General features: G+C 33.0%; 1 protein-coding gene across 6 annotated transcripts in view; it reads left to right on the top strand.

Annotated features, from left to right (window-relative positions):
* LOC123710760 (transcription factor EB) overlaps positions 1–13,021 on the top strand; it is a 101,563-nt gene that overhangs the window by 65,560 nt on the left and 22,982 nt on the right. The window contains exons 1-2 of one of the 6 annotated variants that reach the window (XM_045662925.1): positions 2,291–2,366; positions 10,752–11,027. The exons of 1 other annotated variant lie outside the window; for it this stretch is intronic. In XM_045662925.1, coding sequence (XP_045518881.1) covers positions 10,972–11,027 — 56 coding nt within the window. In that variant the 5' untranslated portion in view covers positions 2,291–2,366; positions 10,752–10,971. Of the gene's footprint in view, positions 1–2,290; positions 2,367–10,667; positions 11,028–13,021 lie in introns of those variants that run through there. 4 more of the 6 variants (XM_045662924.1, XM_045662927.1, XM_045662926.1 and 1 more) reach the window with 4 other exon arrangements.

Here is a 13,021-nt window from a genome sequence, read left to right as displayed (position 1 = left end):
CAGCGCGCGAGGATACAAACTACTCGACTGATAGCGCGCAGCAGACGATTGGTAGCAATTACGATTCGTATTCAACGAATAAGTATAGCAATACAGCGAGGAATTGCTAGCGTTTGAACACACAAGGTCTAAACTTTTCAAATTTGTTTATCAATTTTTAATTATTAGTAGTACTATGCAGTTTAGCAATGTTGTAAATAATATATATATATATGTGTGTGTGTTTGAAAAATATATGTCTTCCGTTTCAATTTTTGTTTAAGGATATCCTTAAAAAGATATATATATATAAATGACGTCATATATATCACGTAGGCGATTTTCAAATTGTTGAGATTTCAGTAAATATTTATGTACAGTTTGCTAGTGCTTTTTTCACCTTGCTAGTTGGAAATGTGTTGTTCTAAAAGACGCGATGTCGCCGTGCGGTTATGCTGTTTTAGGACTGAAAATAAATAAGTTTAGCATCATTCATTGCAAATGGCGAACTTGGCATACGCAACGATGTCATGACATATTTAGCCTCGTTTTTACAAATAAATTGGAAAACCACGTTCACTGGACCCGCTAAAATTTTCAATCACGAATTCATATAAAATGTATTTCGTCATACGTCAATTCAAGGATTTCACTTTTGGGTGGTGTCAATTAATTTCGTATTGATGTATGAAACCCCGTAACACTGGTGTTTGGGCCAGATACATTTCTTAGCATCTATTTCATTTATTTCTTACCTGAGCGAAACGTTTTTTTCAACGGAAATTTAAACTAAGACTAAGATGGTGAGAGATAGGTTTGGTACTAAAGGCGTGTGGAGGATTAACGGAGCGTTCAAGTATTACGTTACGAATTTGGGGGGGGGGGGGGGGGTCCTCTGGTAAAACGTTACGATGCGGGGCGGGGACTAAATTACGCGTTATTGTTAATAATATCTTCGACTTTCCAGTACTGTACGATACATTTCATGGTAAGTTTCATGTATAAAGCGTCACTGGGGGTGGTCACGAAACGTTTTACTATGGGATTCAGAAATCGTTACGGTGCGTTTCATGGGGGGGGGGGGACAAGAATCTCCAAAAATTGCGTGACGTAATACTTGAACGCTCCCTAAGGTGTTTGTAGTGGGTCTGGTCTCGCTACTCTCTGAATAGAAGACGGCTTTGAGTGTAGACCCAGCCCCACAGACCCCGCGTCCAGCTCCACATTCATGTCGCGGGCCTGTGTAACTTTCATAAATTATACATACTGTAGAAACGATAAAATACAGCAAATATTTATAAATTTGACTGCTGTTCAGTCGTATATAGAAAAACGCAAAAATTTGTTGCAGCGTGCAAATTTTAAGAATGTTACTAAATCAGCTTTTTATTTCCAATCTGTATCGATCAAAACGTTACATTCAGTTTAGATGCGACTTAGCGCATGCTTATAAATGTCAAAAACGTTTACAAAATTCTTCAAAGAGCAAGTCTTCTACTAGATAATAGTGACATATTTTTTTTCTATTTTAATGAAAAAAATCGGCTCATAAATATAGTATGTACTAAATTTAAACAAATTTTTCGCGTATAAAGAACTTCACATCAGTAACAAAGTCGCTGTTGCATAGTTTTCTAAGCGAAGGCACAAACAATAACATATAAATATATAAAATTTTGCGCATAAAGAATGCGATCCACGTTGACGTAAATTATTACAAGTAATTATTACATAATCAAATACCTTGGCTCCATTACATCATAATTTAAATAATCATTATTGACATTTTCAATCATATTATCTAATTGCTAAAATTATTCCACGTTAATCGAAATATATAAACAATATATTTATTTAAATCATTCACAATATCTCCGTGACTTGAATTAATTTCCTATAACACTCAGATGGGACAAACAACGCCCACAGTAGGTCTTCGTCGGTCTTTTAATAACTCCGTGAAGGTTAATAATAAACTCTTTACCAAGTGTCATTCCAATTATAATAGAACGTTTTTTTTTAACCTAGACACGCTGATAAGATCTAAAATGACCAACTATTGAGTTAAATACTCCCCGAGCTGTTGGTTCTCTAGCTTCGTGGCTATTGTATTAGTTTCGGCATGTTTTGCGTGGTTGTAGAAAGTTTAGTCGTAAATGAAAAATCGTAAAACTTTGCATTCAAAACGCCGGACACTACAGTAAACCGACCGTACGCTTCGAGCTCCCATCGCCTACTATCCGTATTTTCTCAATATTATCTGTCTTATTTGTATTGTTTTTCTTGATAATGGTAATCAGTGCCACTTTGTCGCTTGACGTGACCTGACGTATCTACCTGGTCACGCTACGGTCTATACTTATGAAATAGTGTTATTGTGTTTTCGCGTAAGTAATGCAAGCATGTAGCAATTTACATTAAAAATTTGCACCGCTTGTCGCTTCTATGTTATCTTCACGGATCGAATCTATGAAGAGATGTAATTTTGTTACAAGGTTATGATAAGATGAGTCTGAGACAGTTCGAATAATAGATTTAGTTTTTTTTTTTAATTCGAGTGACCTCGTTTGATTTGATACGCGGTTTTTATATGTTTAGGGTTTTCGTGTTGTTAATTAAACTCGATAGTATCCATGCATAAATGAATAAGATAAATTAATGTTAATTAAGAGATTGTTAGCGATATGTTCAAAGTGCCCACGCAATGAACAATAGAAAAATCTTTATGTGACTATGTTTGAAACACACGATCCTCTTAGTAAGATGCATTTGAAGTCTGATATAATTTTACATATAGTGTTTTTTTTTGTTCCCGCTGACCATTAGACAATATACATATGACATACGATAATCCAATAATGTGTATTGTAACAAGTTTGTCCTCTGCATTAACTAAATTGTACTGTTTTGTCAAAAAAAAAAACACCGACTAAACCTTTTTTAGGTTGAGCCTATGAAGTTCAGAATTCTATATCTGTTTTATGATCATTTGTCAATTAATAGGCAAGTAGGTGATCAGCTTCTTGTGCTTGACACACGCCAAGTTTTCCTTCACCGTTCGAACGAATTGATGATGCGCGTTTAGAGAGTCCATTGGTGCACAGCCGGGCGCGAACCTATGACCTCAGGGATGAGAGTCACACGCTGAAGCCACTAGGCCAACACTGCTCTTATGTGTCAAGTGCAAATAATGTTAAAAACAGATTATATTATAAAATAATAGATGCGACAATAAATATGAAGCCTTGATGTTGGTTTATAATCAGTATTCACGAAACATTTTGCTCACCTATAGTTATGGTTATTTTTCAAAAACGTCAGCCCACTTACGCCTAATTGTAAATCATTACTGACTTTAGGATTTTGTTGAAGACAATCACCTAAAATGAAGTCGTTTCGAGGACGTCTCATTATGTAATTTATTTAAATGTCCACGAAATTCTCGTCGTTCTGCTTAATTGCTCACTTGTGATTGTTATTTAAAAATATAACTTCGATTTGTGTACATTAGTTCTGGTCGGGATTTCAGTTTTGTTGTCTTGAACTATTCGTTGTTAGAGAGTTTAATTGTACGTTCTATTTTGATACAAATATGTCAGTGATTGCTACTATATAAAGATCTTTCATTAACCATATCCAGCACATTATTATATACTATGCCCAGCACATATTCTTATATTAAAACAGACAATTTTCCTTTGAATTCAACCTGATTCCGTCACACCATTTCCAACTACGCTCGTCTAGGAGTACGATTTGTATCGTCATTTCTCGTGAGTTTTCACAATGCCTCCCTAAAGATTGTAACATAGGTTGAATCAAGACAACTAACGTGTCCAATAGGCCGCATCTCAGGTGGAATTGTATAAAAAAAATACAGACACTTCTTCCAATTGCCTTCATGAAACGAAGAAACATTTGATCTATTCACAACGTATCCTATCAGTCCACCATTACATGTAGGTGCATTTCAAATAACAATGAAATGACATTTATTAAATAGTTATTCTGTTGCTATTGTTTATGATGCAATCACTTGGCTTTATGGCATTACATTTTCTTATATGTTCGTGGTCAGTTTACTTTTATAAATGTATTAAGAGATTGCACAGATGTTGACAGGTCATGGTGGATTCTTGTCGTATCTCTACAGGTTCGGGGTTGGACAAAGTGCTGCCTGTCATTGTAGCAATACAGCTGAGGAGACGGTGTTACATGTCCTAACCGACTGTCCAATGTATGGATACGACAGGTATAACGCTGAATAAGCTACGGGAATAAAAGTAACAGAGACGAAACAATGTTAGCCAATAGGTTAAGAGGCATCTTTCTGGAATTTGCTGTAAATGGCATAAAAAACTTATTAAAAGAAATAGATTGTAGTGTATTAAATAGTATTGTCTTTTGTTAACATAGATTTTACACATTAAGAAAACACTTTTTAAACGGATTAAAGCTATGTTATTAAAACTTATAGTTATTTACATAATTCTAATTTTTTTTTCGACGTTTCGCGTACTTTTCTGTGTGCGTGGTCACGGTGACTGAAGACGAAAAGTGTTAAAGGTGTATTAAATTATAGAAATACATAGTATTGTCTTTTGTTAACATAGATTTTACACATTAAGAAAACACTTTTTAAACGGATTGAAGCTTTGTATTATTATTATAAAATTTTGACCGTGACCACGCACGCTATAAAGCACGCGAAACGTCGGAAAAATTTTAATTTAAAATTATGTAAATAATTATAAGTTTATAATAATAATACGTAGCTTCAATCCGTTTAAAGTGTTCTTAATAGATAGTAATCATCCGGATTACCAATACAATTTCCGTAAGCTACCTTCGACGACAATAGTCGGGGAATTAGCTAGAATTTATTATTTAAAAAAAAGATTTAAAAAAATAGGAAAAACTACCTTGAACACTATCATCACGCATCTATCAAAACACTTGACATGTACTGTTCGTCCAGATTAGCATGATAGTTTATCATTTACGTCTTGTCTGAATTTCCAAACGGCCTTAGATATTTTAGGCTAATCTGTAAATGTGTGGAATAATATACACTAGTCATTCGTTGGGTACTCAAGAGTCTCATTTTCGATTAGGAATCAACTGAAGATTTCTCTTTTATTGAGGCATCTGCAGTTGTGCTTTAGAGGTACATACGTAAGAGATTTTGCTAAATTTGATGGATGTATCCAGTGTTAAATATGTGGGTGTCATACTCAGGACGAAGTAGTTTTGCAATGCGTCACTCGTTGCTTCAACGACACTTATCCTGAGGTCGTAGGTTCGAACCCCGTTTATGCACTGGATTTCCTGTCGATGTGTGCATTAAACACTCGCTCGTACGGTGAAATAAAACATCGTGAGGCATGTTTGAGACCCAAGAAGTAGGTAGAGAGTAAGTAGTAGTGAGGCCCAGACCTAAAAGTTTGTAGCGTTTTTTTTAGGTTACGTAAATTCTGATTATTGTCTGGATTTTTATGAACGAGGTTTTAGTGCTTTGATTAGGGGTTAATGGCGTGATAATTTAGTCTATATGTTTAAACTAATTATGTTTATATGTTAAAATATAACATTACATAAATGTTTAATTATCTAATTCCTTAGTATATTAGCAAACAGTTTGCATTATTTATAACCTAGTTTACACAAAATATATTCTATTTATATGAAGTTACTATTGAGTAACTTTACACCCTGCTTTGTTCCTTGTATCTTAAATATTAGTTTAAATGAAACAATAATAACATTTATTAGTAATCATAACAATAAAATATATAGTATTTACAATTTTCTTAACCTAGATAGTAATTATAAAAATACTCAAAAATTAAAACAAATTTAAAAAGTTTCGTACCTGTGTTTATATATAAAATGATTAGTTAAACATATTTAATTAATTAAATCCAATATTAACAAGATTGTTTTAATGTTACTTTTATTCGTTGGCTGTTGTATTCTGTATAAGGAACACACTAAACAATGTTTTATATATAGAATTTGATTTAATTATTCAATATGCATTCGAGAGCGATACAAAAATTCTAATGGTCATACAATTTTTCGATAACATTTTTATAGTACGATTTTCAATTCAGTTTCTACTATTAACTCTGACAGGGAAAGGTCGCTGGGTAGGCCCCCAGCGATCTGGACATTATATTAACTATAAACATTTTACAGAGAATGAAACCTCCAGGGAAATGTTTTACTTTACAGTTGCACTGTTATTGCATAAATACTTAATTAGTGGTACTTATTACTCTTAAGTCATTCGTTACTGGTTATTTATATCTTATATATGTACTATGCTGTAGTAAACCTTGCATTGTTCGTCTTATCACTTGACAGCGTTATAAAATCCATCATGATAATAAATAGAGATTTTATACCTTCCAAAATGTAGATATGCTGTCTAAATATTGTTTATCAGACTGCTTAAGGTGTCTTTATTGGTCACAGTTTAGTTTCTCTTTCTATGTATTAAGTAACTTATTAAAACATGTACTTGTATATAAAAGAGTTTACAACCTGAAACTCACACATTTTATATCCCATATTAATTGCTAGGTTTATAATCGACATTAAAATCAGTTTAATGCAATTCTTAATACTTTTTCCTTTTAATGATACTATCTTATCGTGTTACATATATTTACCATCATATCAATGTACATATTTACATTCTTTCTTGTTCTAATTAATATTTCTAAGTAGAAAATGCACAACCCACTTACCTATATACGTTTCTTATCAAAGGTTTTTCGAGATTAATTGCATTACAATTAGTTTGTCTTGATTTGGTTTCAAATATATTTTCTTTATTTATTTTACAAAATAATATAATATAATCGCAATATGTTACATTAGAAAACCGCTGTGGTTTGTGTATAGATAGTTTTACTCAAGTTTATTCAGCAACGTGCAAGTGGCAAGCCTTCTGGCAATGTCAGTGTCCATGCGGTGATATCACTTAGCATCAGGAGAGCCTCCTGCCAGTTGGCCCCCTCGTAATATTCAAGAGAAAAAATACGTACTTCAGCGGTAGGTCTTCCACGTAAAATGCAATTCTAATACAACTATCTGCTCTAATATAGAGCCCTAATGAATGTTTGAACGACCTAATATCACTACTGTTAGAAGTTAAATAAATAATTAGAATTAAAACGAATTAACGAATATTAGTGTATATCCACAGGGTCAATTTTTATTATTATTCCTATGTTATTTATCAATATTGTATGAATACTGTATGAAATTATATTAATTTACTTATCTACACTATAATTTTATTATTATTGATAAGTTTGATTACAAACATATAATAATATTATTGAGCTCATGCTTAAAAAGAACTGGAACTCGAAAAATCTCGGAGCTATATTTATTTCCATATTAAAAATAATTATTCATGTGAGTAGTAAATCGCGTTTATATGAGTATACATTTAATTTAGTTAGGAACAACAAACTCTTAAATTAACAGTTATAGTTATTTTTTAATACAAGCAATTGAACTCTTATCCAATCACGCGTTTCGATACTTATATGAACCATAGCATATAAAACTTTTTAGTGGATGGACATCAGGTTAACAGACGAGTGAAAAAGTTTTTTGGTCGACTCGTGTCTATGGTCTGAAGAGGTCATATCCCAGCTAAAGTCAGTTATAGCCTTTGGTTTACGCATTGTACTGCATTTAAATGAAATTCATCAACGGCAATATCGAGATTAGCCTTCAGATTAAAAAAAAATGTAGGGCTAAATGTGACTGATGCACTTCATAACGTGTTGACATGCAGTTCATTCTAAGTTTCGTTGCTACATCTCACCTTTAGACTTTATACGAAGGTCAAATCAAATCTATTATATATGTGTATCTATCTATATATCTATTAAAACACACCCCTCGCCGTGCGTTCGAACCTCAATTATTAAAAAATGTAAGGACCCTAACGCAACTAACCTAAATATATATTTTATAATATTTATTTTTCTAAATATTTACCGATTTGAATATTTTTTTGTATGCGTTTAGTTGGCACCATGAATGGTTAAGATACACAAATCAGCCGGGTCAATGGCCATAATATTGCTTGGACAGATTTGGATGATTTTTGTGGGTTCAAGTGGAGTTCTGAATGATTTAAATTATTAGTTTTTTTTGTATGTAAGACGCACAGGATAAACCCTGACGGATCCGCTAGATTTATATATATTATTAGATTTGAAGAGTACATATTATTAGTATTATCAAATTATGATAGAACCAAGTTTAAGAATATCCATTAATGTATTATTTATATTTATTTTCAACCGAGTAATAATTAAAAATTTATAAATAGACAATGGAAGCAAATTAAAAAATGGTTTTGTATTATATAATAACATTGCTTTGTTAAGTTGTGCATAGACAATATGATGAACAATGTTATATTTTATTGCTAACTTTATGGGTGCTCTTTTATTGTTAAAGTCATGTCTCTTATTAGTTAAACGTTTTACAAAGGCAATTATAAAATAACCATCTCTGTACAGTTAATTCGGTAGTTTTAATACAAAAATATCCTTTAAAAAAGGTAAATTTTCAGACTTATATTTACTTATTAGATATTCGTGAAAATTAATTAATGAAATATTATATAAATCAAAAGAGTCTGAACTTCAATAATTTTGATGGACTAATTCTGGAGTGTACAAATTCTTAATATGCCAGCGATGCGCGTGAGCGGTATGACTTAACACCTTCCTTAAAAATATATTAAAAGAGGTTGCTGCTCAACATCAACGTCCTGTGTCCTGACACTCATCCCTGATGTCGTTTTTCGATCCCCGGATGTGCACCAATGGACTTTCTTTCTATGTGGACATCGTGGGGAAACCGGCTTGCCTTTGACCCAAAAAGTCGACGGCGTCCGTCAGGCACAGTATGTTGATAACCTACTTGCCTATAAGTTTGACAAATGAAACAAATTCAGAAATCTGAGGCCCAGATCTACAAAACACCTACACCGTTTTTTTGTGCCACAGTTTTTTTTTATTTTACCTTATTTGTTATCTATTCTTTACAATATTAGTACGGATTTTAATCTCTTACTAAAAGTCCCTAATTAAAAGATATGATGTCTTGCAGATATGACGTAAAAGTTTGATTGTAGCAAATGATTTTACGTCACTAAAATATGAAGATATCGTGGAACAATTGATTTTAAATCGACATAAATTGATTCGATTTCCAGATGTCTTCTAGAAAATATTATATTATGTACTTTAATATTATTTGTCGTCTAGTTCTGCTAGTCTAGAACAACTAGACGCCTGTGATCGAGTATTTCCTTCCGACGTCAGTCACCTGTGTATAACGTGTTCGGGCATCGGATCTCCTGAAGGAATAGTCCAGTTTTGATGGTTCTTAGCGACAATTAATGAAAATTCAGGCGTTATAAGCTATTTTAGTTTCGCGGTAGAATACAAAGTATTTACTAAATGTTAATCTAACATAAGGAACGAACATCTAAGCTGGTACCACTGAGCTGTCACGTTCTCTCTTCATCACATCATAAACACTATCTGTTAGAAAGAGACTGAATAGTAGAGAATCTTAACATGGAGAAATTAAAAGAGTTTTACATTAATTTATACGTAATTTCAAATCATATTAAGTTTGTATAAATTATTAAATATTTCAGTTGATAGACTGACATTGCAAATAAAATTGATCTCATTATTACATATGCCTTTGCGTTGAAGTGTGTTTTGTAACAATAAGAGGTCATCTGAACAGCTTCTGTCATTAAAAAAATCGAAACCGCATGATTTACTGCTTCGTAACAAGGATTTAGATAAAATATATATTATTGATTAATTCCTAAGTAATTACAATGATAAATCGAGACATTAAATGCTATGTGATATGACGTATTGACCAGTATTTGGTAGTATGTATTATTTTATTGTTTGATATTTATTTCTCACACACACATATACAGTATTAACAATATTCTTAACCTTCATAGTACTAGGGATTAAAATTTAATGAATAGAAAATTAAAACAATATTAAAATGTTCCCTATCTCAGTGTTCTTATAAAAACACTGGCAGCATTTTGTCGCTGTATTGCGATATTCATTCATTAATAAAAACACCAGCTCTGGGGTCACCCGTTCTAGCCGACTAAAATCTTTAATTAGCGCATGCGCACTTGAAGAAAAATCAAAGTTGGAAGAAGGCTTGTATTTGAGCTGTTTATTATTTTCCAGATGCTCTGCGACCGCGTCAGTTTTGTATTCTTAAGATTTAGACATTTTCGTATAATAGATAACTTCTTATCATAATCTTTATAATCTCATGTCGCTATGCATCATCATTCATCATTCAGAAATCTTGACGGCGCCTACATATGTGTGTCATTTTATTACATAACCTTTATTTTTTTCTTTCTCTTCTGGCAAAAAGCTCTTTGCGTTATAAATGAGTCAAAACTTTGTTTTTAATTTTAACGCACTTGCTAGCCCTCTGGCAATGTAAGTGTCTGGCGGTATTACTAAACATCAGGTGAGCCATTCAACCCCTGTCACAAAAAAAAAATACTTAAAATTCATGATTGTATTTTCTTTGGGTTAATTTGAAAAATAATAAAAAATAGAGCCTTTTTAGATAGTCTAGTAGAGGTTTGATAACTATATGTAATTATTACATAAACCCATCAATCGTGTAATCTGTTTCGTCATTATCATGTACGATAATTTTGACAGCAGCTATGAAACCGAAGCATTAAACAGTATTGAAGTGATTTGAACAAGTGACCTGTGATCTAAGTGAAATGTGTCGGAACAGCAGTGGATTGAGATAGTGAAGATGTCAGTGGGGTGACTATAGACAATAGCCATTCGGCTTTAGTGTTAGTTTAACGAAAACATTCCACTGTTAAAAATTTTAAACCAGGGCCCGGTGGACAAAAGCAAGGATAACTGCAAAATGACCAAGGGCCCTCGGAAAGTGAAACTAGTCATTGTAGTCAACAATAAGAAAGAGTGAGTATTTTTTTAATTTATTTTCTTTAAACTAGTGAAATGCGGCTCCCAGATTTACCTAAAATACCACCTCCAAGTATTTAAAAGCGCCGGTAAAGCGTCCACCAACTGAATGGGTGACCGTAGGCTGCGTTTACTGACTTTTACGGCCGGATCGTTGGCCTAAGAAATATCATTTTCGTATAAGAAAACGTTTAGTCGTAAACTTCCATTAAGTGTATCAAAACTGGTCATATAGGTTCCCAAACTTTAAAGTTTTTAATTAGAATTTGCCTTTGCTTTAAGTCTGCTTGTATTTACGAGACTTTGTACGTTAGCTGTACCCAATCCACGTTCAATTCTGTCGCTTTTATCGATAAATGGACTAATGTTTAATTCGAAAGCAGTTCTCTTAAAATCAAATTTCTTTAAGGAAAATTCATTCAATCTTTGAACGAGGCCATCATTATCGTTAATTCCTTTATCATGCTCTTTATTAATATTTGAATTTACATTATCATTCTCCATTTTTATTCGAACGCAAGTTGTTATTTAATACATCAGGTAATAAAACCTAGGTTGCGGCCGTATCTTAGTGATGCCGGATGCAAGCAATTTTCCGTCTATTAGTGGAAGGAATTAAGACGATTTTACGATAAAATTTGCATATAATGGCTTGTGTATTTGCAACTTCATTCATAAACCGCGGTTCGCATTGATGTTTAATTGATAATACCGTTAATATGTTTGCATAGTTATGATTTATTTATCAGTTTATTGACTATTTACAAGAACATAAAAACATTAAACTTCAATCATACTCCTTGAACACAGTTTTATTTGGGTTACTAAAAGAAGTTGGTAAATTTTTTTGGTTTTGCCGGCATATGAATCTTTTGATAAAGTTACCTCAATAGGATTCTGAATGACAGAGTACAAAATTTACACACACATTTAAAATATTAGTTTTATTAGACTTAATTTACACACATCTATTACTAACATTACTATATATTTTTATCTTTATTAGACTTACCTTTAACTAAAGAATTCTTTAGTAGCTTACTGTCTTTACGCCGTGTTATCTCGACGATTCCGTTGAAACCCTTGAATTTACTATCCTAATTTATTGTTTATAAAATGTATTATTTATTAAATGTTTCGACTTTTAGTACTTAGATCAAAATCAAGTTTTCCTAAAAATACCTTTGAACGCTGTAAAGTTCAAATGAATACGGAAATACAGATTTACTCTCACGATTGCAGTCCTTGGTTGTAGGAAGAGACTCATTAACCGGCTGGATGGAAGGCCGTTTTATGAATTGTCACGTCATCGTCTTTTAACCCGCTATTATTCGAATGTAATGCGTGTGAAAATTAATTGAGGGCTAATCAGAGGAGTTATGTTCGCTTTTTTTGTATTATACGTTTGTATTAAATAAATAAATCACTGCTATAACTTTTTTAGGTCTGGGCCTTAGATTTCTTTGTCTGTTTCATGATCATTTGTCATGTCATAGGCAAGTAGGCGATCGCCCTCCTGTGATCACTCGTCGTTGACTTTTAGGGTCTAAGGCAAGCCGGTTTTCTCACAATGTTTCCTTCAGCGTTAAATGCGCACATATAAAGAAAGGTACGGTGCACAGCCGGGGATCGAACTTACGACCTCACGAACATGCGTTACAGGGGCCGATAAAAACAATGAAAAAGCTATTTTAGCGACATTCTAGTCGACGCCACATAATTGTTACTTTTAGGTAAAAATTGTCACTTGGTCATGTAACGTTTTACTGGGGGGTGGGGCTTAGGTTAGGTTAGTACGGCGCGTTACCTGAGGGTGGGGGGGAGATTAAAAATGTAGATTTTTTTAGTTCTTGAAGATTACTTAAAATCCTTCCCTTCCCCTGCGTCCCAAATCCCTATCCCTCCGCTTGCCCTCCTAGCCGCTGCACGTATAAAGACAAATCTAAACGTTCATTCATTACCCAGATATAAATACGATACAATACCCAGAT

This window comes from Pieris brassicae, chromosome 6, assembly GCF_905147105.1.
Source record: "Pieris brassicae chromosome 6, ilPieBrab1.1, whole genome shotgun sequence".
Taxonomy (NCBI): domain Eukaryota; kingdom Metazoa; phylum Arthropoda; class Insecta; order Lepidoptera; family Pieridae; genus Pieris; species Pieris brassicae.
Note: the sequence above shows the minus strand (reverse complement) of the source record. Positions and strands in the feature narration are given on the sequence as shown.